Genomic DNA, 25346 nt, shown 5'->3' with positions numbered 1-25346 from the left:
CATGATTATTTTTAGTCTTACATTGATAACTTGGAGAAGTTTTTATAAATACACAACGTTAAAAAAATATGTATTTCTCGATTTTTAGTTAAGTTAATATTTATTTTTATTAGTTTAACATCTAATATAAAAAATTAAATTAAATTTTTTTTTAATGAAAGCCAGTTACAGTTACTTGTAATGGATCTGGAATGGCAATGTACGTGTATTCATGTCAATTAAACTTCTTATTACATGAGCGAACTACTAGCCTATAAATACGCACAGAATCCGAAAGAAATTGCATTACTCGCTTCTAAAGCTTATCAGTGATGCTTCTTGAGAATGGAATAGTATTCCTTTACCACTCTGTCTTTAATGTGGTTCATACTTTTCTAGCAGGAAGCAGCATCCTGTTCCCAACAAGTTTAGCGTGAGATATGTTAATTCTTCAATTTGTTCGTCTTTGTCTTAATCTGAAGGCATGAACTTCTTAAGGCAGTGTGTTCTGCTCAAGTTAGTCCATAGTTGAATGGCGATCCCTGTCCTTCTTCAACTCTTCTTCAATTCATCTTTTGTGGCTCTAATTCTTTTCTACTTTTCATCTAATCCATTTCTTCAAGAATTCACAAAGCTTCTGATCCTCAGAGGGCGGGCAGTTCCAATCCAACCTCATCATGATCTCTCCAGTAAGAGTAACCTTTGCTATGATCGACTTCACGGAGCCAAGAAGTCACTTTTGATTGATCTCGAGTCTAACGTCTCCCCCCAAGGCTACATCAACTACATCTACATCTTCTACTGTGCCCTTGGCGAGCATCCACTCCTCGGTTATGTTCTCCTAATTCTATGGCTTATTGTTCTCTTCTACCTTCTCGCGGACACATCGGCAAACTATTTCTGCACAAACTTGGAAGGTTTATCAGTGCTATTGAAACTCCCTCCGACTATTGCCGGAGTGACTCTTCTTTCTTTCGGAAACGGAGCTCCCGATGCCTTTTCGAGCATCGTCTCGTTCATGTGCAGTGGCTCTGGCGTCCTAGGCCTCAACAGTGTTATAGGGGGTGCTTTCTTTGTGTCCTGTGTGGTTGTTGGAATCATAAGCATCTGTGTTGGGAACTCTTGTAGCACCACTATCAACTGGTCGTGCTTCATAAGAGACCTTGTGTTCTTCCTATTTGTGCTCCTAGTGCTGCTGGTGATTTTAGTTGTAGGAAAGATCAACTTTTGGGTTGACACGGCTTTCACTTCCTTGTATCTCATCTACGTGTTTTTAGTAGCCGTGGAACACTTGTTCGGAAACAATGATTCATCAGCAGACACAACAACTGATCAGGAAGCTCCTCTCTTGGAAATCAGATCAAGCAGTGAATCAGATGCCACGAAGAGCAACAGTTTCTCCTTCCACAACGTAGTGCAGTGCTTGGAGCTGCCTCTGTCTCTGCCAAGAAGATTGACCATTCCTGATATAAGCGAGGAGAGCTGGTCCAGACCAAGAGCTGTAGCACAAGTGACACTGGCACCAGTCTTCTCAGCAACTCTACTCAATTCCAAGAGGAAGAATGCTGGGTCTAAAGAGAGCTTGATAGTTTACATCATCGGTCCAGTCACTGGCCTTGTGCTGGGCGTTCTGGCTTTTGTAAAAACGAAGGACAGGCCCCCTTCCAGGTTTCAGCTTCCATGGCTTGCTGGGGGTTTCCTGATGAGCGTGATTTGGACCTATCTCATCGCACAGGAGTTGGTCTCTCTCTTGGTCTCGCTAGGGACTGTGCTAGAGATAAGCCCCTCCATTTTGGGGATTACAGTCCTGGCCTGGGGCAACTCAGTGACCGACCTGATTGCATGCATGGCAGTGGCAGTCCGTGGCAGGGCGGGAGGGATTCAAATGGCCGTCACTGGCTGCTACGGCGGGCCTATCTTCGACGTCTCGGTAGGCCTGGGGCTCTCCTTTGTTTTCTCTTCGTGGAGTGCGTACCCTTCAGCAGTGAACATCTCAAGGGACCTTGCTCTGTTTCAGACGATGGGGTTTATGGTCGGAGGTCTCCTGTGGGCCTTGGTCATGTTGCCAAGGAGAGGCATGAGGTTTGACAGGGTCTTGGGGATTGGCCTGCTGTCTATCTACCTCTGTTCCTTGTCTCTTAGAATTGTTCAGTACCTTAGATCGCTTCAACAGAGGGGGACTTGTGAGTCTTGTTTGTAAATTGTAATCAGTATGAAATATTTATTACAATCACAATGAAGAACGCTAAAAATTTGGCAAAGAACATTCAATTGGGGAACTTGTGAGTCTTGTTTGTAATCAGTATGAAATATTTATTACAATCACAAGGAAGAACGCTAAAAATTTGGCAAAGAACATTCAATTGTTCTCTTGAGGGCAGGCTGGCACAATCTTGGAAACGCATCTGATCCGGTTCAGTCGAATCAGACGGGAAGAAAACCAACGAATCCGAGCCGGTCTGGTCTAGAGAACCAGTTCGGACCGGGTGTGTCGATATCAGAGCGCTCTATGTATCGTAGCGTTGTCAACGGTTGCATCGAAGAAAGCGGCGGCGGCGAAGAACCGTCGAGTCCATGGCAGGAGACCTGACAGGGGGGAGACGAGAGGAGCAGCTCCGACGATTCTACTCAGCCTCCTCCGGTTGGTCGGTTATGATTTGACATGTTAGATACTCGAGAAATGCGGATTTGCTCGAATTAGAACGGAGAATTTGTTATCGTTTTTGAAGTGATAGGGAATCACCGTTGATGTTCTATCTTCTCTAGGGAAATTGATTTGTAGATTCAACGCTTCGATTTCGCAGACTTTGAAATCTATATTTTCCCCTCGGATGAGCAGTTCGATCAGATCGGAATAACAACTCTTTGAGTTTTTTTTTTCTGATAATCCGTATCCAATTGTTCCAAATCGACTAAGGATCGATCCCACAGCTCATTGCCTCGGGGCCAACTCTTTGTTTTTCTTTATTCTATATGGATGGTAGCATTGTCTTTGCGTAGGCTACATAATTAATGCCTGCAATCTCTCTCTATTTCCATGTCTTTCTTTTCCTCTGGGGATAGTTTCTTGAGGTTTATTGCGGGAGCTAGGGTAAATTTCGGCGATTTGCTGCTGGAACTGCGGCTGGATATGCTTTGCTTGTAATTAATAGTAAGTTGGATGCTGGGGATGCCCCGGCCTTGCTCATTGAGGCTAAGAAGAAGGGGAAGAACCTGTGGTCTTGGGCCCTAATGTTGTCCTTGTTAACTATGGCAAAGACTGGAAGTTACAGACTGTTACTGCTGAAGGTATAGCTGTAATTAAAGTTTACAAGAGTAGCTCCATATTCACTTGTTTCTCGGATTATGTACTTGCCTGATAATAAATATCTTTTCACAGGACATGAGGTAATTGGAGAGCATCGGCGATCAAAGTTATTTCCTGACATCATGGTATTTCAGCTGTCTTCATAAAATAATTGCCAATATAATTTTGATCGAAGACGAGTAAATCTCTCAAAACTATTTGACCAAAGAGATCAGGAAAAACTATATCCTGGCAGATAAGGTACAAGTAGAAGGCAGTAGTACCTGATAGCATATCAATTACTTCTACAGAGCAAGCTACCTTTGAAAAAAATGGATGCTTTCCTCTTAGGTAATTTTTACTGTAGGTGCGAGAGAAGTAAGTTTCATCCTTCAACCTTGTCCGATGAAACAGAGTCAGCTCCCAACTACCACAACATTTCTCCTCCCTGTTTCTTTCTGAGCACCACCACAATAATTGCATACTAGTCCTTTTAGCATAGAAAATGAATTGGAAGCACTGAAAGGTTTTCCAAGAAGACTTGAAAGAGTTCATTCGTGATGTCTTGGTTTTAGATGGAACCCAAAACAGAGGCAAGTTTCATGCCTCGCCCAAGGCAGTTTGTTTAATCAAGGTTAACCTTTTCCCGCATGAAACAAAGTTAGGGTTCTATATTCTATTTCCATTATGAACTCTAGGTGCTTTTCTCCACAATAGAGCTTGCAGTAATCCAACATGATGCGCTGTCAGCTCCAAATTGGTATCTCGTGGCATTTCTATAGTTTATGATCAGGAGGTTTAACGGTTGTATTTCTTACGGTGTTGAAATATTTGAGAAAAATGTTAAAGTGTGCAGTAGTGGTATGATTTAGTTTTTGAGTATCAAAAAGCTATTTTATGAATATTTGTAAGCATGTTATGTTGAAGAATTTGTTGTTTTTCTTTTAAAGTTTGACCTTCAAAGAGGTTTTCTTTTCCAATGTTTGTAATCATGCTTGTTGAACAATATGTTGTTATTTCTTCTAAACTTGGAGTATTAAGTTATTTTCTGAATATTTGTAATCATGCTACGTTGAACAATATATAGCCGTGGACAAATCAACTGGGGCATTGCATATGAAAGGAAAAAAAAATGCTGCTGCTGAAAGTTCAAATGCCTGGTATGCCAAATTTATTTTTTGGTCATGTTTTGATTTCTTTAATAATAAATTTTCTTTTGTGGAAATTTTCAGCAATCACCCAACTCCAGATCATTACAGAACCCTAAAATCATGAGTCAGCCAAGTTCAACCATCAGTCCCCGATACATTGGCAAAATATTTCTAGCCTTTGCCCTCATGTTTCTGTTGGGAGGAACACTCACCTTCTTACTGGAAAATATACCAAATGCAAGACTCTCACCCTTACTATATACTTTATGAATTATATCGTGCTCAAAGGTGCTCATTGTGGAATTTAACTAGATGGGAGTTTGCGATAAAACCTGCTTAGTTAATATCTATTTGAAATTTTGTAACAGCATTTGAGTTCCTTGTGTGTTTTTCCACATGATTTTGTTGTGTTGAACATGTAGAATCTACCTTGCCAAACTGACATTTTTAGATCGAGTCTTTGTATTAAGAATACTAATGAAATAACTGTTTGTTTAAATGCACTCTGTATATCAGTGATCAAGGACAAGTTTCCTTTTTTCTTTCTTCTGTGTTTGGGAGACGTAAACACATATTAACCTTCAAAAAGAATCCCGCAAAAAAAAAAAAAAACATTTTAGTGAGACTTCCGAAATCCCACAGTTGCACGCGTTCATCTGATCAATTCAGAAATTTGAGTTTTCTACTGATAATACAAAATATAACTGGCGACATTTGTTGTGGAACTATCATCCATTAAATGCAAAAGCCTAATTTGCTTGTGCCACATTACAGATTGTACAAAATATAACTGCACAATATCGAGCATCACGATCGAGGCCTTACCCTACGGCCGCTGGAGTCCTCACCGTCTGATAACTGGCCCCAAACGCTCCGGCTCTTACCACCGCTACTACAGTCCTCTTCCCATCCTGCAATTATCTTCAAGATTTCTGATTGTAGCGACGGGCAATTTTCTTTGAGGTACTCGACTCCACTGGAGCGCATGAATGCTACATGATAGAAAGAATTCTGTTATAAGGAGTACGGTGAAAGAAAAAGAATGCAATCACAAAATTCCCACTTCATTAAATATCTAGTTCTTTATGGATAATAAGGTTTAACTTTTTTAATATAACAATTAACATGCACGTGTCAGGAACTAGGACATGCTAAATTGAATACATAACTCTGGTTAACTTCAGTTTCTTGATTTTCCATAACATCAACCAAGCTCTTCCCCTATATAAAGCATTGATCTGCAGTGTCTTGCTTGATTAAGTAATTGGAAAACAGTTTGTTGCATAAGCACGCATTCCAGCCACATTATCCTCTGAATGAAATCTATGGGATCTTTCCTTATTGCATTTGCACACAAAAGATCCTAGACATTCATAAAGCTCTTTTTTGAACCCAAAAGTTTAGAACAATTAAAGAATTTCAGTGTCAAAATGTGTCCTGGATACCCAACACTAACATGACAAATCCCTTTGATGTATTATTGGATCAATGTGTTGCAGTCAAGCAAATCCAAACACAGAAGAGCAATAAAATCTATATTCTCTGTTTGAGAAAAAAAAAACACTATGCCTGTTACACGTTTTACTCGTCTAGATTGTAACACAGAGCCTCAGTACCTCTTCTTAGATGTTTTGCCTATGATAATGCATATTATTGTGAGTGATGCTGATGGTAAGGTTTCACCCTCAATCTTCATCTAACATACGCTTTCCTTTTTGAGTTGTGCTCATAGGAAACATATCAATGCACTTTGAAATAGACAGTGTAATGTGCAAGTGATGGGCTAAGACCAACAAAATGCAAATGCAGGGATAGGTTATAAGATTGTACTTTCTATAAGACATTACCTTCACCCAAACTGAATCATAAATCTGATGAAGCCGTGATAAACCATAAGCTTCTGTTTTCCATAAGAAACTACCTTATACCCAAAATGACTCAAAAATATGAGGTTATACACTCATTCACTTATTTTTCTTCAATATCAAGGATTATTCCATATGAAACAAGTAATTCCAGGGAAAGGAAGAGAAATGCATCTATACATTGTTTTGGCATGATCTTGAATTTTGCAATTGAAACAATATGCACAAAATGTCCAGCAAGGTAAAAACAAATAAATAAAATAAAATATAAAACACAATAATAAACCCAACTAGCCTTGAGGGTGACCGGCCCAGTCCCACAGAATTTTTCCACCGGCTATAAATCGGGAAGCGCACACGGCAGATGAAAATGTCCAGCAGGTAGGTAGGTAGGTAGGTAGGTAGGTAGAGAGAGAGAGAGAGAGAGATGATTTGCATAATTAGAACATATATCTACAAATTACAACCAACTGCTCTTTTATTTATGAGCTTGTTGAATATCTCTCTATGCTTACAAGTTGACATTGATGAATCCAAAATTACCAAAGGATCTAAAATAACAGAACTAATTGGGATATAAAACAAAAACTGGAAAACATGTTCGTGAGAGCCAATAACAACTAATTGGATATAACCAAGTGCCAAATGCGGTCCTTAAAATATGCGCCTGTCAAACGATAAATTATTTATCCAACTCATATAATCACAGTGAAAAAACTAAATAAAATTTCAACAGAATTTTAATATTCTGGAAAATTACCAGCACAAGAAAAACCTCAAGTAACCAATCAAGCAAATTTGGAAACAAGAAATTGTTTCTTCTTTTTTCTACAAAACACATTATCTAGACTCTACTGCTTTGGAGGGGTACAATGTCTTTAGATAACCAGTATAGTACATCAGATATATTGAAGTGGAACATTGGGTGATTTTCTTACACTACTATAAATTAAATAGTTACATACAGAACTGAATTGGATGCAATGAAAGCACATAAGAACAAACATTTAGAGAAATAGTAAGCTTAGTGAGACTTCCTATAGGTAATACTGAAATGCTGTATAACCTGAGTAGATACGTATTCAATAGCCTATTAATGAAAATGATGCAAAATCTCGATAGTAAAAGATAAGTACCTCCAAGATTTTCTGCCACATATTTAAGACAAGCAGCTTTAAGTTCTGTAGCATGATAGTGATCAGCTAGTGAAAGAGTGTTGGCAACTGAATCTACACACAAATCCTTGCACAGATTCGCCTCACATAGAAGTCGAAGCCTCTCTAAGCCATACTTATCTGCTGCAGCCAACAACTTCGCAGCCATTCTGCCAGATGGAGAAGATTCAGGGGAGTCTGATTTTGTTGTCTCATCGTCTTCTATGAAAGAATCTCTATATATAAAATGCAGCATTGCCTGGTTGGGATCAATGAACCAAATGTGTAATAGTATGCTGGGGATTAGAATAGCTCAAAAAATCAACATCATAAGAAAATCAATAGCCTTACCCTAAACACCTTAGGTTCCATATCTGAAATAATAATATTATTCTCCTCATCATTTGGATTCTCATAAAATTGGGATTTAAACACGGGAGATCGTGCAGCTAATACCAATTTATGGGCATGAAATTTTTCCCCAGAAACATCAAAAACCACATCAGAACCTTCCTGCCTATCCAAAAGGGAACCAAAATGCACTCCAATATCAGAATCTGGAACTTCTATAGAGTGTAGCCTAGGTGAGTCCACAACTGACATCACAACACCAACAGTGCAATCGATTTTTAAGCAATCATCCTTGAGGTAATCCGACGTCTCAAGTGCAGCACGCCTAAAAAAACGTTTGTAACCCCTGAAAATGTAGATGCAAAAATCGACAATAACATACCAGTAAACCAGGGATGCATGCATATTCAATAATTGTCCAAATATGCAAAGAAATAGAATACTAAAATGAAGCTTTCTGCATAAAACCTCAGCAGAATACGGAATAATTCACACATGTTAAACTTCAAAACCTACATGTAGTAGTAAAAAAGAGTTGTACGAGAGCAATTGTGCAAAAATCTTGGAACTGTTTGATATTTCCTTCTATAAACATGAAAAACTCCATACATAAAAATGGCAATCACATGTTTGTCTGCAGAGAAGGAGGCATAACTCCAATACTCTCAAATAGCCTTTTCTCAGGAAAAAAAAAAGATGTTCCACATAATATATCTCTAGAGGCAAAGTTAAACTCAATCCTTCCTTGCAAGGCTAACTGTCCAGACCGTATAAAATCAGTACCCAGATAGAAGAGTGTGTTATCAAACCCTATGCCATCTTAGCCAAAGTTCTTCTGACACTTATGGGAGCTGATACTCTCTTTACATAAGGAAAATAATTCCGAGTCCAAAATGCAAGAAGGAACAATTGACTGTGGAAAATGTAGGGTGATTCATACACAACCAAGCAGTCCCATGCAACCTTGCTAAATTTCAATTAATTGTGATTACAATATCCCCCAACATTACCCTCCATGAGTTGCAAAACTTCACTCAGAATACAGGGCTGACCTACAGTTATCACCCAAAATACTATCGGAAGATGCGTATGAAAATCAACAGACTAGTAAGAAAAGTTCGACAACTATTGTTTTAGCCACAAAACAATTCAATATTTAGAGAACAACAACAAACGAATGCAACCATAACCAACAAGGAAGTATAGGATTTTATCACAAAAGACAAGAAATGTGTTGTATGACCATTACCACATGCTCCCACGGTATTTGAGAGTATACGGACCGCTCTCTAGAGAACGGTCGAAGTGGCTATGGACCTTGTGCTTTCCCTTGCCGCTCTGGTCGAGGAGCGTGAGCTCAAAGAGCGCCCTCACGTCGGTACCCTCGCTTGCGAGAGCAATGAACACGGACACGTAGGCGGAATTATCTTCGGGGTTCTTCCCGTCGGGGTAGAAGTAGATCGCCCACTCGAAACCGCCCACGGAGAAAGTCTCGCTGGCAATGTGCTTGCCGACGCCCATCCCCTTGGCGAGGGAATAACCCTGGATCACGAACTTGTGCGACCCGTTCACGGTCTCCGTCACCGAACGAGAACTCGTCGGGAAGAGCTCCAGCTCCCTGTCCGGCATCTTTCGCGAGAAAGGCTTCGGATGGGGAAAGGCGAGGCGACCGGTGAAGGGGACGGAGCTCGGACGAAGGAATTGGGAATTAGGGCTAACGTATCTCAGATTCGATCGTGAAATTTAGAAAGGATGGAGCATTTAATTTTTTCCGAATCACCCCTCCAACCTTTTAAAAATAAGAAAGGGGAGAAAAGTTCGCGTTTCGGTAAATTTACCGACGCCTATTTTTTATTTTATCAGATGACGTGATTGCGGACACTTTTCTCATAGAACATTCCATTACTTTCTTGTGAAATTTTTAAATATTGAATTCGCTCACTGCAAATTTTTAATATATTAAAAATTCAAGAAATTGTTTTTTCCCCAGGTTAAATACTAAATAATTTTAATGAAGTTATTATAGATTCTATAATAAGATTCTTTCTAAAATATTCTCACCTTCCAGAATATATAATGAGGTCAACAAAGTAATTTCATTAATATTTAATTAGCATTTTATAAAATCTACCAGGATGCCTATCCGACAATTGTTGGTTTTCTCTTCCTACAAAATCCCAATGAAATGGGAAGCAAAAAAAACTCATCACTCGGGTGTAAGCATTCAGATAGATACGAAACATGGAACTCGTAAATTCCCATGGCATGGGGATTAAAAACACACAACCAAGATCCAGATATCTTCTTCTACACTGCCTCAAAATGACCTGAGTTAGGGGAAACAAATCAAGATGAGGATTGATTATTTTATGGTACACAACTTCGCCTAGATTGATCAAATTGGTAAAAGACCCAGAGCCAAGAAGTGATGCATCAACTGGAAGGTGTGAGAACGATGAAATCACCATTGGTACTTGGCAGCAACAAGGACTTTCTCATAGTGCTCGGCAGCACTTTCCCAGCTGAGGTCCTGCATCATCCCTCGCTTCTGCAATCCCACCCAGCTCTCCTTGTGATACCGATATGTGTTTAGACAGTGACCAAGTGCCGCTATCATCCTATCGGGTGCTGCCCTTTCGAAGGTCCATCCCAACCCTGTCTCATGTAACGGATCAAACTGTGGTACGGTATCTCGAAGGCCACCTACTGCATGCACAACTGGAATTGTTCCGTACATCATCGCATAAAGTTGGTTCAATCCACAAGGTTCAAATCTGGAGGGCATCAGTAGGACATCAGCGCCTGCTGTGATCCGATGAGCCATTTTCACTGAGAACCCAACCCATCCCCTAACCTTGCCGCCATGCTCAGCTTGAAATTTTCGAAGCATATCCTCGAGGTCTGACCTCCCAGTGCCCAGCATGATTAATTGTAGATCTTGACCAACAAGCCAGTGCATGGCCTCTGCTATGAGATCTACACCTTTTTGATGGTCTAATCTCCCAATGAACGCAAGAATAGGAACATCGTCACGGACAGGCAGACCAAACTCTCGTTGCAAAGCAGCCTTGCACTGGGCCTTTCCCATTTCAAGAGTTTCCAGGGAGAAGTTGGTGAAGCCATCAGAATTTAGGTGAGCGTCAAATTTTGGATTCCAACTATGGGTATCAATTCCATTTACAATACCATGGAATTTCCAATTGCTCTCGTTGATGATCTCATGCAATCCCCAACCACCTTCAGATGTTTTTAACTCCCAAGCATAGCCATGGCTAACTGTAACCACACGGTCAGCAGCTTTTATACCAGCTGCAAATATGTTAAAATGCTCACCTCCAACAGGATCGTACAGTCTAAACAAGTCAATGTAATGATCTGGTAAATCCACAAATGAGAAGTCATCTAGTGGACCACGACCCTGGATGAGAAACCCTAATTAGCATACAAATGGAAAAACATGATATAATTGGTAATGCTAGCCTTAGAGTTGCATCTTTTAATACCTGAAAAAAGCAACTGTTATATTATATTTGGTAACAAAGACAGGTGGATAGACTGTAAATACAACCAAAATTAATTCCTCCGAATGACAAATGTTGCAAGACCAGTTAGACTTTGAACGCCTAATATAGTGCAAAGGATACTTAATGTTATGGAATTGTTACTTCTTTGAATGCTAATAACCCTAATAATAGAGAAGAAAGTGTCATTTCACTAGCCTTTGCTCAGAAAATAACCATACTTAAAATTCTGCTGACTCATATTGCTTGTCCATTATTCTAATGCCGAATAGGAACTTCCAATTAGTAGGTTAAGAATGCTTAGGAAGCAATACTAGCACAAATTCCATCAGACTCAAAAACAGTTTCTTAAGAGCCCAAAGCAGAAATGAGTTGAGAATCATGATGAACCAGAATCAAAGAAGAAAGTGAATGCATCAGAAAAAAGCTGCAGAAACCAATAAATAAAATTGAAAACTGCCATGGAATTCAAACTGCCATGCAATAAACAATTGGATGCAGATGGTTTAGAAGATCAAACAATTCAAAAAAGACACCAAATTGACATATCTATACTATAAATTCTAAGGAAGTAGAGAAGGCTAATGAAGATGCCCCTGAAATAGCTTGATGGTAAGAAAAAGATCTCCTCACCCTATAAATCAGAGTGGATACTAAGATTGGAGCACTAAGAGCATCCACAGTCGTGGACATCCACGTCAAAAGTAAAAACCCCTATATATCTCTCCACTATCAAAAAAACCTCTCAACAACTTCTTCGTGGGTCCCACATTTTTTCATTATATACATTTTTTATCTCTCCTTCATATTTTACCTTATATATAATTAAATTTTTATAGAATTTAAACATTGAAAAATATTGAATTTTTTTTTTTCATATTTTATCTCAACAATTTTCATATTTTATAGAATTTATAAAATTTTTAATAACAAATATTGAAAAAAATTAATTAAAAAAAATTCACTAACAACATAACGGCTCCGCAAACGTAGAGCCACTGTGTCGTTTGAGGGACGGACCTCCCTCCCACTCCTCATGCCACGTCACCAGTGGGAGCTCCGAAGGAGATGCTCTAAGGCAATCTGATATACCGGAAAGAACTCCAGTGCATGTATCTTGAACTAGTCAAGCACCACACAACAAAGCACAAACAATGCATTGAAGTAAGATAGGGTAACTGGAATTTCCAACACATTGTCTAATCCAAGGTAAAATGAGATGAACCCACCCTTTACATGAATTTCTTCAAAATGTAATCAACAGTTTATTTACTTGCATTCACATGGGTAACTGTTAATATTAGCAACAACTCCAAATTGAACTATTGACACCAACTCATATTTATCTTTCCATTCACCAATAGGGATACGAGATTAATTGATGTATTTGCTTCTTTGGCAAATAAATGGTTTGAGTTTTTTTTTAATAGAAGTCATCCATGCCAAAGGGCCCCAGAAAGAACAAAAGTAAAATGAAATAGGAACTCATTTGACGCTAGAAACCACATATGAATAAGCATATACCTGATGTGCAATGTTGTGAATAACCAAGAGACAGCGAGCGTATATCATTAATCCATGATCACGGAAACATGCCTTCAAATAAACTGGAAGTAAGGAGGTGTGCCAATCGTTGGCAATGAAAACCAAATTCCCATCTCCATAACAGGATCCACCACATGGGACATGCCAAGGAACCTGAAGAAATGATAAAGGAATATTCGCTTGTTCACACAAATGATAAGGAACAAATAATATGTATATCACTGACATAAATATTATTCAAAATTTGCCATGAGATGTAAGAAAAACAAATAATAGCGATAAAAAAGATAGAAAGTTGATCGAGCTTAATCAATAAAAGATAAAATCATAGGAAGAGAGAACATTAAAAAAAATTCAGAAAATCTGTAATGAATCTCCAAGAAAAGCAACTACACCTTTGCACAAAAGTAGCTATACTCCAAAAGGTAGAACTGAAAATGGAAACACCTTTTTATTTATGTTGACACCTAATAATGGTAAATGACAAAACTCTGTTTTCTTGCACACTATGTAGCAGAAAACACCTAAAATATTTGTCATTTTTATTTAGCCACCGATATTTGGCCAACATTTCCTAAACATGGCTAGTAGTTGAAAATGTTTTTGAATCCTAATCCCAAGTACAATTCCAACCGCCAAAGTTAGTTCCAAGGTCAATGAAAAAGGTTAAAATTTGAATTAGACATTAACAGTCAAATAATACTTAAACCTTATGAGCATGAATCTTAATTGCATTATTTGTAAGACAAGATCTGTCACCCAAGTGAAACGAGAGGCCTTTGCTACCCTAGTACCTCAATATGCAAAGGATGGAAAAAGAGGTCAACAAGAAAAAAATCGATCATAACATCATTTAGGAATACCTCAACTGCTGCTTTGCAGAATAATATCATTCTCTTCAAAATGTCCTGGTTTCAAATATTAAAGGAAAATTTAGCTGGAACTATTCATTGCTAAGAACAAAGTTAAAAACAGCGACAATATTTTTTTAGAAATATATGAAAGCTAAAATTCCCTGTTAATGTATCATTAAAATGAAAAAAGAACAAGCATTACCACTCGGTTTCCACGATATATATCATTTTCAATATGGCGGAAATTAGGACTATCAATGAAGACAAAATCAACAGAATCCATGTAAGTATGGTAGTATTTAACCTCCATGTCCTGTAAAATAAGATTTATGGCATAGTTTAAGAGAAGATTAAAGGATGTGTTTCATCAACAAGAATATGAAAAGAATGAATACCTGTCCATCAACCTTGTACCTTTTAAGATTCCCTATTTCCTTAGGTTCAGGATAGTTACCATATCTTGGAGACACAACCTAAAGAAACAAATTGTATGATAATGAATATACTTAATTTAAGAACTAAATGAATTAAACTATTTATTTCCATTTGGCATATAATCAAACTCCAACTTATTGTCACAACCAATTTGGATTAAAAAAAATTATTATCTTGTCAGACTCAAGCAACAAATCAAATACTTATAGTTAGTCATCCAAATTTATCAAGCGTTTTTGAATAGTCAATGACTCACCATGTGCTAAATCAAGGTGTGAGAGTCTCCCGCGTAAGGCCTCTAACGTCCTTGTCAAGACCTAGAGTCCTAACTACAACTCAAAACTATCCCTAATAGACAACATATGTGAGGGCCAATGGTAGATACACCATTTTGCCGATAGCCCTTTCCTAGCATGTTGTTATGCCTAATATTAAGTTTGCATTGTTTCTAAGTGCCACAACTTAGATGAGAAAACTAACCCACTAACTTTTCAAGCCCAACAACCTTGCTTTGATGAGAAATCTATCCCATTAACTTGTTAGACCCAATCACTAACCCAAAATATTTAAATCCAAGTTAATAGTTGTTCTCTCATCCAATCCAATCTTTTTTATTAGTTCACATCTCAATGTGGGGCTGAACTAGGGTTTTATAGTTGTTATACCTAAAAAAAGTAGTTCAAAGGAGAACTTAGTGCCCATCAAATTAAACTTTGCAATTAACATTAATAAATAAATACAGAAATTCTCTAATGCCTTTTCACTTTTTTTTTTTTTTCAAAAGTTACATGAAGAGGTAGCAAGTTAAGACAAGTACCATGACACGATGTCCTCTCTTGGCCAATGCTTTAGGTAAAGCTCCAACAACATCTCCAAGCCCACCTGTACGCAAACAACCCATTTAAGTGCTAAAAAATAACAAGTTACAATTTCAACTCAATCTCATAAATTGTTATATTTTAATTGGTGCTAGTAGGCAAGCGCCTCAAAATGAAAGGTCAGGAGAATGATTGAGAATTCTGTGAAACCAAGAAGTCTTCCTCCAATATCAAAGATACACATTTCCAACTAAAGAGAATTTTATTCAGTTAATGTGAAACAAGCCATGCCTGTTTTAGACCATGGTGCACATTCTGCAGCTACCAATATGACATTCATGACATTTGGACCAGCCAAAGGAGGAGAGTTCAGATTTCCTTCTTCTGGTGGTACTTCTTGTTGATTGTTTGAGGTTTGCATATATGCATCTGCATAGATTCCAAGGTTCTCATCTTTCTTGACATAAGATTCCGTCTCTTCAGAGAAATTTCCCCTTTCAATAATCTACATCAAAATCCAAAGGATATAGACAAGAAAAAAAGAGAAAAATATATGGAATCAACCACACAAAACTGGTAATATTGAATACTAACGATACTCATGAATTGTTTTTACCAGAGGAAATACCAAGTACCTCCAAATTCAGAAGTATATGACCATTTACAATCAAAGGAACTCAAATTACATGGATTACAAGGAATAAAGAATAATAGTAACTAATAATACTCAAATTACAAGGAACTCAAATTTATTTTACTGCCAAGTAGTAGTAGTAACTAATACTACTCATTGCTTAGTGTGAGTAGAAAAATAAATAGAATACGGTCAAAATTCATACTTAAATTTACAATTTGGTCTTATTTAAGGTCATACAACTAACTTCTAGAGAAGTGTACCTTTAATCATAAAGGGGACAGTAGATTTTGTAAAAAAAATTTTTATCTAGAACATGGTTCTTAAAAGCATAACGTGGCAGCAATTATTGTATATTAAATAATATTGGTACGGTTATTTTGACCACATATTACCTCAATAAAGATTAGTTTACAAGTTTGACAACATCATCATGGTAGATAAAGAAAAGTCTACTATGTTCATTTTGAACCACCCATTACTCAAGCTAGGAGACCAATTTGTAGCTCTCGGGGGCATGGTTCAGTGGTAAGTGCTTGGGATAAGGCTATAGTGGTCAGGGATCAAAACTTAGTTGAGGGTTTCATTGCCTATGTAAATCCCCACCCAAGCACTTGCCACTTGGGCTTCCTTGCTTTACCTCCCTCCCAATAGTAGTGGGCATCTGCAGGGCTCTAATGTGGCCGTTCCATTATTTGTTTTTAGAAGACCAATTTGTAGTATGAGGTTATAAGTAGATGTCCACCAATGAGACAATGCTTCCTCACAAAAGCATATCAAATTACTTAAATACTTCAAGATATGGAACAAAATAAAACCTGTTGGAGTTGGTTCCTCTGCATTTCCAACACCTTCTTGCTTTGTTCCATTGTTCGAGCAACAGAATCATCAGCAATGTACACAACATCTCCATCGTTATCCTCTTGTATATCATTACTACCGCTTCTCCCAACTGCTCCTGAAGACTTTCCCCTGTGGTTGATTGGAACTAGATCCACTGATTGTCCATGGTAGAAAGCATTAGGAAACCTCATTGTGCAAGCACTTCCAGTACGATCAATATTCTTTAGTGTGATTTTGCTCTAAAGGAGAAAAGAGACATATTAATCTAAAGGCCTAGAAAAGAAACAAAGGCTTGTATTAAGCCCATTTAAATGTATGTATTAGCTAGCAACACCTCAGTCGTTTTCCATGACCAGTCTGGAATCAAGGAGTCCATTTTTCCGCATTTTAAGAATTTAACCCGCACAACAATTCAGAATATATCAAAGCAAAATTATAAAAGCTCTTTTCCATTTTCATTTTGAAAAAAAAAAAAAATTTACTCGAAGTACAAGAAGTCTGGAATTTCAATGTCTCGTCTAAAAAGATCACAATTAACTTAAAAGAATTTAATCAAATTCAAACAACCTGAGACAAGGACAGACTGAAACTACATTTACAACTCCAAGAAAGTTCAGGTTGTATAAACGATTTTTGTTCATCAGGTAGAAAGAAACTTGGCGAGCTAGCTAGAAGAACATTTTAGGTTGAGTGAAAAAAGATTAAAACATCTAGAAAAATCCCACTTTAAAATTTCATCTAAACTGTATAGATCAACGATCGACGGGTGGACCGACGAACGGATCGGGTGGGCTGACGGACGGACACAGCACCCTGCTAAATCACAAAATATAGACAAGCATTCGTCTGGGAGAAAGAAAAGCTGATCAAGAGGCGCACAAGCCAGAATGTTCACAGGTGAAAGAGCAAAGAGAAAAAGGGAAAAAGTAATTAACGTTTTTCTTGAAACCCCAAAAAAAGCTTTGTTGATGATGATAAAGACCACGAGAATCCAACAAGGGAAAGAATTAACAATTTCGAACTTTACTTTTGCTGTAGGGAAACTCCTATAATTGAATGATCCCCTTCCAGGAAAACAAAAAATAAACCTCGAAAAAAAAAAATCTACAGAACGTTATCGATCAAAGTTCTAGTTAGCTCCATTTCCATGAGCGAGGTGGCCATTTCTTGACTTCTGAAAGACCCGCCCTAAATCAACTCATAGAGAGAGGATTCACCGAGCAAAGCGGAGAGTGGCCGAGAGGGCGAGCCCCGCCGTGAAGGAGGAGGCAACTGACCGCGCCGGGCAACGGCAGCGACGCCGGAGGAGAGGATAGGAGGTGGGAGACCATGCTGGGCGAAGTGGCCGCGGTCGTTGCGGTGGTGGTACAGCCGGAGCGGAGCGGTGTCAGTCTATAAATATATATGATGGATTGAACGGAATGTCTGTCTGGTTCGTAGACCCCGACGAGGGTTCTGAACCGTCGGTTAGTTCAAAAACGACCTTTAACCTAACTTTCAAATATTCACGGTTCTAAATCGCCGAGTACGATTTAAATTACTGTTCGTGACGATAGAAAATTATTATTTAATAGTTTTTTATTTTATATTAATATCATGGCGTTTATAAACTAAATATTAAATTAAATATTGAATGAATAGAAAAATAAAAGAAGATCAATAAATAATAAAGTTAAATGAGATTTATAAATTTAATTAGTTTAAAGTATAATATTTATAATTAAGACAAATAGATTGTGAGGATTGAATCCGTGGATGCACTATCAATTTCTAAAATTAAACATTATGTTTTGTTCCTATTCCCACTCCCATACTAAGCAGGGGCAGAAATCTTCTAGATGGGGTTTAGTTCATCCTACCAATGAACATGTAAGGTCTCTTTGATCCAGAAGATCTGACCTCACCAAGCACCCTCTGAAAATTTCATTTTGAAAACAAATTTAAAATAATTAAGTTAATTTATATTAATCATTTATTTATTTTTTTTACCACATGAGCAGAAATTTTCTAGTCCAGGACCTTGGATGAATTTTAGACCCTTATATGTTCATTAAATGGGTGGACTGTACCTCACCTGTTAAATAGGTGGGGTCCAGTTCATCCTACCAATGAACATGTAGGGTCTCCTTTGATTCAGAAGATCTGACCTCACCAAGCACCCTCTGAAAATTTCATTTTGAAAACAAATTTAAAATAATTAAGTTAATTTATATTAATCATGTTAAAAAATTATTAAATGAAAAGAGTAGATTGAAAAAAATTATTCGGCCCTTTGACTTAGTTCAAATTTTGTGTGGGGTTGATTTGGATTAAATCATGGGTAAAGGCGGAGCCACACTTTAAGCTACCCGGGCTGTAGCTCGGGTAGCCTATGACAGTCAAGGAGAAAAACTATAAAGTTTACCTTGAGAAAAAGAAAAAAAATCAAAGAGAAAAAGGGAGCAGTCTGGATGATGACGTCGACGTAGTTCACACTGCGGGTAGATCAATCGGGCTGGCTCCGTCAGTGACCATGGGCAGATCTAATTTATTGGCGTTGTTGTGTCTTCTTATAAATTATTTCTTTTTAAAAGTATAATAAAGTCTGTTGCCATTGCCATGCCAAGTTTGGGAGGAAGAAATATGCTTAAAAAAAAAATTAAGAAACTAACTAAATATTAATGGTAGGAGACATAATACTTAATTATGTATATATATAATAGGTATCTCCCTTAACTTGTAATGCGCCTGTAGCTCAGTGGATAGAGCGTCTGTTTCCTAAGCAGAAAGTCGTAGGTTCGACCCCTACCTGGCGCGAATGTGTTTTTTCCATATTATACTGCCTAAATTTTACTAGTATTAATTTGAATAACACAACTAAAGGTTTTTATCCATTATGTCCACGTGGAAATCATATTGATTTCCTGTGTGACATTTGTCTACATCTATGTACATATTCTGAGTTTTAATTGTGCTCGAGATGTGTAGATAAGATTCTTCTCAACTCTTTATTGAGTTCTCACTTGATCATTATTTATTTTTTATAATCCCACCCAATTAATTTATGAGGTAGAAGATTTTACTTATTTGTCTCGAATAAATTTATACATATTAAGAAGTTAACTTTTAAAATATTTATTTTATTTAGACTTTTAATTTTAATATTTTTTTATTGCTCGCTAAGTATTTTTATCATGTAGGAGCTAAGAATTGTTTAAATTGTGCAACATTAATATTTCATGCGCTATATTCTCTATACTATAGCAGCTAAGAATCAGATAAAAGTCATTGTACTGCAACAGGTCTCCAAAATCCTGTGAATCGGGGAAGCCGTGATCTCCAAATCACAAGCCATCTGGTACAGATTATACCTTTCTATTAGAAACAACATCTAGATTTCCAACACCTATTGAGAAATGGCTCAAGTATACACGTGGATTGAACAACAGTCAGTTATAATATACATGATCAAATAAAAAAGTTTGATAAACCAATGTCTCCTTGGGAAACAGGGGAATACACAACATGAAACAGCACACAATACTCTCGAGTTGTCACAAAGCTGGTACGATATAGGGAAGCAAACTTTGCATTTAACCTTGTGCTGACACTTCCAGAGAAGATATTTCAGTATTTGGAGAGTTTACATCCGGGTTACATTCCTCATCTCTGCTTTCCGGAGCTAGTTCCAGTATTGGAATTGTTTCGGTGGCAACTTCTGTTGTTGTAACAATATTGGCTTCAGGTTTAACTTTCTCCACTTTTGCCCTTCTGATTGATATTTTGGGCTTTGCAGCAGCTGGCTTAGCTTCCAGTGATGCAGGTTTTGATTTCTGAGAAGGAAACTTGGCAAGTGATCTTTCAATAGGCTTCTTTGAACTTGATCTCCCTTGATTTGTTGCTGCAGTTTCATTCAGTTTTGTGGTGGGAGCCAGGTGCATGCTCCAGGTAGCCTCTGAAGTCTTTTCTATTATTGTATTGGATGGGTTGCGTCGGCCAAGTTTAGGTGACCTAGCACGGGTCGGTGGGATCTAATACAAGATAAATGGGTGGTAATATTAATATTAGAACATTAAAGGGAAATAAAGTTGCATAAGTGGTATCAAAAGGATGTTTTGAGAAGAGAAGAATACTTGATGAAAGGACACTTGAGGATAGCAACAGAGCATTTGGTTCCTCAGAACCACTTGTTATTTTCTAACATTCCAGAGTTATATTAGAATCAATGACATACTTTGCACGAACTAAATGCAAAAGTGAAAATTTCTAATTACATTCTGTTTCCAAGAAGACATGTTACTTAGGGCTCTAAGTGATTATAAAGCTTCATAGTGACACAAGAGCTGTTTGGTATATGTTATGGTGATTTAGGATCAGGTTTAATAGGATGATTGAAAACCCCCTAGTTTCAAGTGACAAAGTAGTAAGCTAATTTGCTAAATCAAGAGTATCTAGGTTATAATTTTTTTTTTTTGAAAAAAAAAAGCTTTTTCAAGGTTACTTCAATCAGAAAAATCATATTTCTTCATTGATGATTATCACATCACTTGAATTATGGTTGATTTGCTTTGAACCACCTGTTGCAATTACAAACACTAAATCTCAAAATCTATGTTCTGATGCTTTTAGGAATTTCCACGGCCCTTTTTTATAGCATCTCACTATTTCTTCACTTCTACGCACCATCAAATAAACAAGAGTCCACATGATCAAGAAAGTTCATCTCCTATTCCCATTTTATTATAAGTATTATCCAAGTATTCTAGACAACCAAAAGAGCAGTTTAACTAACAAAATAATTAACCTAACAAGTTAACCTATGCCATACCCATAATTGAAATTCAAGGCCACGAGGATTGAGAATTATTACTAGCTCAAGACAAAATAATGGATAACATGATCATCAGGTGCCAATGGGCTAGGCCAGGGCCTAACTCTTTTTTGTTGTAGTGCCCAACAGGGCCCTACACTGCTCAACAAGTCCATGCCTAGCTAAATTGTGCCTATGTCGACTAGGGGCACAAGCTCAATAACATTAAAAATAATAGGCACACAAAATTCTAAACTTAGGGATTTTTTTTATAAAAAAAATAATTGATGAAAATCTTGATATTAGAATTCATATTTTTGTTTATAAAATATAAAAACTAATAACAAGTCTTTAATAATGTTATTAATAATTATATTTATAATATTGCATGTACGATGCTCTCTTCATTTATAATATTGAATGTTTTTAAAAATTCATTTATAAATAAGAAATCGGGCCGAACTTGGTTGATTTTGTCTCAGCTGAAGCCCAACTTGAACTCATTGGTTGTTCTGTGCTAAGCATGGCTCATGCCATGTCATGGTAGATGTGACCATGGGCGCCCAACATATTTTACACCTCACGTGTCAATGAAATGAAAATAGTAACTTTGACCGTGGAGGTACAATATTCCATTGGATTAAAATGACATTTTGATCTTAAAGATCAACAAAAGAAAAAGAAAGGGGAAGATAAAGACAAGGTTTGAAATTTCTTAAGCAAAGATAACATTATCGTCTTGAATTGTATCCTCAAAACATATGATGGAATGCCAAATTAAATTGTCCTCTAAATGCCATTAAAAACCACATGGATATATCAGTAACAACATTATCAGATTATAAAATCCACCAGATTGTGCAAACACATGCCATGCATAGTGCAGATAAGAATTGCTACCTTTTTCAGTTCAACTTTCGGAGGACCATGTTCTTGATAAAAGTTTGGCATTGGTGTTGCCTTAAAAGTCAAGGTTTTCCTCAGCCGTCTGATCTCAGCCTCTTGATTTTCCTGTATTATAATATTATATAACTTGAGTATGAATGTAGGTGAACTGTGGAGGCTGTCTTAAGATTTCTGCTGAGAAAAAAGGACAAAAAAACTTGAGTTACTCTTATATGTTACCTTAGACTTTTCCTGCAAATTTGTCTGTTCTACTTCCTTCGCATGATTTTTCTCTTCAAGTTTCATAAAAAACTGAGAAAACATTGAAATGATATATTTTCAAATGTGAGTAAAATGTTTCACTTTGCCGGAGAATTATAAATGAGTAGAATAAACCATTGATAACCTCCTTGCGTTTCTCTGCACGCTCATCCAATCTGAAACTAAAACCAGAAATAGTGCTCCTCCTTGAACGTGGAGAACCACTGGGAAGGGCAAACATGATTATCAAATACAAATGCGACAAGCATATGCTATGTTATGTGCAACCTCAAGCTACACCTACACGGTGTAGTTCAAAAGGCATCACAATCTCATAATCACTAATACATTATTCAATTTTAGCTTTAAACTATTTGAGCTCAATTATGAGATTTATGATACTTTTTCCAGTCCATATGTAACTTATCCATCACATGAACCAGTACTGGTATGGAGTAAGCTAACAATTAAAAGCCATATTAAGCAGGTCTTTGATAGGTGAGCTAAGTTGCCAGGCATCAAAGCAGAGGCACCTTTAGAAATTGTAAGGTGATTTTAACAAGATGCATTAAAGGAACTAAGATCTGTGGCTTCTTCAAAAGGCCCAAGGTACATAAAAAAAATGAATGCCTGTTTGATGTGTATGATGATTACACTCTTTAGATAGTCTAAATTTTCAGCATCGTACAACTAATATAGCTGATGCTGTTACCTTCCGAGTAACGATATTAGTTGATATTCTGTGGACATGATAATAACACTAGAAACATTGATTATGATGTTAGACTTTCTTGGATGAGGGTGCACGTTAATAGATAAGTTAAAGGTTAAATTACTGGCAGCTTGTGAATTTAATAAGTACCTTAGCAAAAAAAAGAAAACAGAAAATGTACTTATAAAAGAGATCTATTTATATTATATATTGCATAGAGGATGTGTTGATCTGAGGACTTTACTGCCGTAGCTAATGATGGAATTTGACTACCATGTATAAAATTTCATATTTAGCCTTACTGTAGGAAAAATAATGGCAACTATATTTCTATTTTCTATGAGTGACTGAAGATATTATATCAACGTAAAAAGGTAGAGCAGCAATAGAACTAGGTAATGCACAAATATCTTACATTCCAGTTTCTGAAGCAATATCTTCTACAGATGCATCCACTGAACCAGTCTTTGCTGGCTGGTATTAACAAAGATAGTTGAAAGGTAACAAATGCACTATACTAAAGCACAAATAGTATGAGGGTTTTATGACACTACTTAGAGTTAGAGAAACAAAACAAAGGAACTTACCAACGATCTCCGAGTGCAAGTCCCAGTTGTTAAAGAAGGTTGCTTCCCAGGATGAATGGCTGAGAAAAGCATACGATTTACATGAGAAGAAGAGGATACATGTAGAATACCAGAGAAGTTGGAAAAAAAAATACGATTAATAGTCGAGGGCGCATCCTTAGGTTGCACTATGATTGCCGAGTTCTTCCTCCCACTGGCCCCAACATGGCCTTTAGAAGGAAATGAGTGACTCGGCACAAGAGCAGATTTTTTCTTTTGGAGTTCATTTGAATGGCCATTATGACTCCCTTTGTCTGTCTGTGCCTTTTCTGATTGAACGTCTTCACCGGATCTCAATGTCTGGAATTATAGGGAATACTTATTCTAAACCAAAATGACTTCTGCGCAAGAAAAAAAGGCTCAAAAAAGAAGAAATCAATGCAAATACCTCAACAGAATTTGATGATTTGATTCCTGCAACAGATACAGAACCTTCATTAACCTCTTCAGAAGTATCAACAACTTCCCCATCTGATTTTTTTGTGCAGCGGGTTATGGCTTCCACAGTATCAACATAATGGTTGCTATCTTCTTCGATCACATTTGGCCCAACTCCATTCACCACAGGATCCTTATCCGCCATTTCCTTTTGGAACTCCAGTTCGTGTATGGCACCAGATTCCATCCTTTAAATATACGCCCACACCGAAGTTGAACTCTGCAACAATGAAAAAGATGATACTCATTTCTCCTGCATCCAGATAACTTAAGCGCCGGCGAAATGAAAAGGCTATAGCATATAGTGTTCCAAACTTTTCATCAAACAAATGCAGCGTTTCAAACTAATTCAAGTAAGTAGGACAAAATCGACAGCGAACGAACACAAAACAAAAACATTATGAAAGATCTACAAGTTTTACTCACTTAAAGTAAAGGCTCATAATTGCAACACCGAAATCAGGAATACCAAAACACATTCCCCTAACTTTGGGATGGACGATCCCCTAAACCGGGAGACATAATAGGATCACAGATCAACTAAAAACATAGTTACCTTCCGAGTTCAAGCGCAAGGACCAAGATGCCACGAGAGATCCGCCACAAAAAGGACAAAAGCCATGTGAGATCGAACCGCCGGGATCGAAGAAAATCGAACCAAACGCCTCCTCGCCAAAGGAATCAATGTTCGCGTAGTTCAAATCACCACCGGCCACCGATCCGCCCTCCTTTCCGCCGCCTCTCCGTGACAAGACAACGAAGGGACGGAGGACCTCACACTACTATAGCGAGTGGACGGAATGAATTTACCATTTTGCCACTATATTATTACTAATCCACCCATGAGTAAATCTTCATATTACGTAGAATGTTGAAAAAAGAAATTTTCCGACCAGGATATATTTGTCCTTTTCTTCTACCGGGCAGGATCCCGGGCACCTGTAGTGAAACCGTTCTTTCTACTGACGTGGCGCTTCCAAGAAAGAGAATTCAAACTAGGTAATTCCTATTTGACCCTATCATTTACCTACGTCACCTACCTGCTTCCTTATTGTTTGTGAGAATGCGCCACCATGGGAACCACAAAATCTACCAAAGGATCCTATGCGTTTCATCGCAAAAACGGACGGCCACTTGGACATCCGCATAGTCATTTGGTGCGAGCCTCCGGACAATCCGGTTGGTCTGGATTACGTGTC

The 25346-nt window shown here is 37.5% G+C and overlaps 4 protein-coding genes, 1 non-coding gene and 1 pseudogene across 10 annotated transcripts; 3 read left to right on the top strand and 3 right to left on the bottom strand.

Moving 5' to 3' along the window:
- Nucleotides 1-315: 315 nt before the first annotated feature.
- On the top strand, nucleotides 316-4388 carry LOC122011932 (cation/calcium exchanger 1-like). 6 transcript variants are annotated; one of them, XM_042568365.1, is made up of 3 exons: nucleotides 316-2620; nucleotides 3043-3267; nucleotides 3359-4388. In XM_042568365.1, exon 1 carries the CDS (start codon nucleotides 512-514, stop codon nucleotides 2177-2179), a length of 1668 nt encoding a protein of 555 aa, XP_042424299.1. In that variant the 5' UTR covers nucleotides 316-511; the 3' UTR covers nucleotides 2180-2620; nucleotides 3043-3267; nucleotides 3359-4388. The 6 variants fall into 6 exon arrangements, with proteins under 6 accessions (XP_042424299.1, XP_042424301.1, XP_042424302.1 ...); XM_042568367.1 differs by having other exon boundaries at nucleotides 316-3267; nucleotides 3359-3411; nucleotides 4353-4388; XM_042568368.1 differs by having other exon boundaries at nucleotides 316-3267; nucleotides 3359-3411; nucleotides 3633-4388.
- On the top strand, nucleotides 2953-4931 carry LOC122009621 (annotated as a pseudogene).
- Nucleotides 4932-5073: 142 nt separating this feature from the next.
- LOC122011934 (BTB/POZ and MATH domain-containing protein 4-like) lies at nucleotides 5074-9541 on the bottom strand. The gene is made up of 4 exons (XM_042568370.1): nucleotides 9036-9541; nucleotides 7787-8132; nucleotides 7418-7694; nucleotides 5074-5408 (listed from the first exon to the last, which is right to left on the bottom strand). Exons 1-4 carry the CDS (start codon nucleotides 9413-9415, stop codon nucleotides 5224-5226), a joined length of 1188 nt encoding a protein of 395 aa, XP_042424304.1. The 5' UTR covers nucleotides 9416-9541; the 3' UTR covers nucleotides 5074-5223.
- Nucleotides 9542-10030: 489 nt separating this feature from the next.
- On the bottom strand, nucleotides 10031-17837 carry LOC122011931 (soluble starch synthase 2-1, chloroplastic/amyloplastic-like). The gene is made up of 9 exons (XM_042568363.1): nucleotides 17654-17837; nucleotides 16412-16675; nucleotides 15251-15464; nucleotides 14959-15023; nucleotides 14102-14179; nucleotides 13909-14019; nucleotides 13716-13760; nucleotides 12832-13005; nucleotides 10031-11204 (listed from the first exon to the last, which is right to left on the bottom strand). Exons 1-9 carry the CDS (start codon nucleotides 17765-17767, stop codon nucleotides 10248-10250), a joined length of 2022 nt encoding a protein of 673 aa, XP_042424297.1. The 5' UTR covers nucleotides 17768-17837; the 3' UTR covers nucleotides 10031-10247.
- A 1322-nt stretch (nucleotides 17838-19159) lies between these two features.
- On the top strand, nucleotides 19160-19232 carry TRNAR-CCU. Its single transcript has one exon. It is a non-coding gene; the product is annotated as a tRNA-Arg (tRNA).
- Nucleotides 19233-19807: 575 nt separating this feature from the next.
- On the bottom strand, nucleotides 19808-24923 carry LOC122011930 (protein WVD2-like 4). The gene is made up of 9 exons (XM_042568362.1): nucleotides 24704-24923; nucleotides 24098-24367; nucleotides 23805-24009; nucleotides 23671-23729; nucleotides 23499-23557; nucleotides 22517-22595; nucleotides 22351-22422; nucleotides 22126-22236; nucleotides 19808-20446 (listed from the first exon to the last, which is right to left on the bottom strand). The coding sequence occupies exons 2-9, from the start codon at nucleotides 24332-24334 to the stop codon at nucleotides 20009-20011; spliced, it is 1260 nt and encodes a 419-aa protein (XP_042424296.1). The 5' UTR covers nucleotides 24335-24367; nucleotides 24704-24923; the 3' UTR covers nucleotides 19808-20008.
- Nucleotides 24924-25346: the final 423 nt, after the last annotated feature.

This window comes from Zingiber officinale, chromosome 8A, assembly GCF_018446385.1.
Source record: "Zingiber officinale cultivar Zhangliang chromosome 8A, Zo_v1.1, whole genome shotgun sequence".
NCBI lineage: Eukaryota > Viridiplantae > Streptophyta > Magnoliopsida > Zingiberales > Zingiberaceae > Zingiber > Zingiber officinale.
Note: the sequence above shows the minus strand (reverse complement) of the source record. Positions and strands in the feature narration are given on the sequence as shown.

Bases quoted from the DNA above. Each gene is read 5' to 3' on its own strand.
- LOC122011932 (XM_042568369.1), top strand. From the start codon at position 512: ATGGCGATCCCTGTCCTTCTTCAACTCTTCTTCAATTCATCTTTTGTG.
- LOC122011934 (XM_042568370.1), bottom strand. From the start codon at position 9,415: ATGCCGGACAGGGAGCTGGAGCTCTTCCCGACGAGTTCTCGTTCGGTG. The intron at 8,133-9,035 runs GTAATGGTCATA...CTACATTTTCAG, and splicing joins AAATACCGTGGGAGCATGTG to GGGTTACAAACGTTTTTTTA. The intron at 5,409-7,417 runs GTACTTATCTTT...TCTATCATGTAG, and splicing joins TGTGGCAGAAAATCTTGGAG to CATTCATGCGCTCCAGTGGA.
- LOC122011931 (XM_042568363.1), bottom strand. From the start codon at position 17,767: ATGGTCTCCCACCTCCTATCCTCTCCTCCGGCGTCGCTGCCGTTGCCC. The intron at 16,676-17,653 runs GTGAATCCTCTC...TTTCTCCTTTAG, and splicing joins GCCACTCTCCGCTTTGCTCG to AGCAAAATCACACTAAAGAA. The intron at 11,205-12,831 runs GTATATGCTTAT...TTTCTCATCCAG, and splicing joins TTCACAACATTGCACATCAG to GGTCGTGGTCCACTAGATGA.
- LOC122011930 (XM_042568362.1), bottom strand. From the start codon at position 24,334: ATGGAATCTGGTGCCATACACGAACTGGAGTTCCAAAAGGAAATGGCG. The intron at 24,010-24,097 runs GTATTTGCATTG...CTATAATTCCAG, and splicing joins AATCATCAAATTCTGTTGAG to ACATTGAGATCCGGTGAAGA. The intron at 22,237-22,350 runs GTAACATATAAG...ATTATAATACAG, and splicing joins ATTTGCAGGAAAAGTCTAAG to GAAAATCAAGAGGCTGAGAT.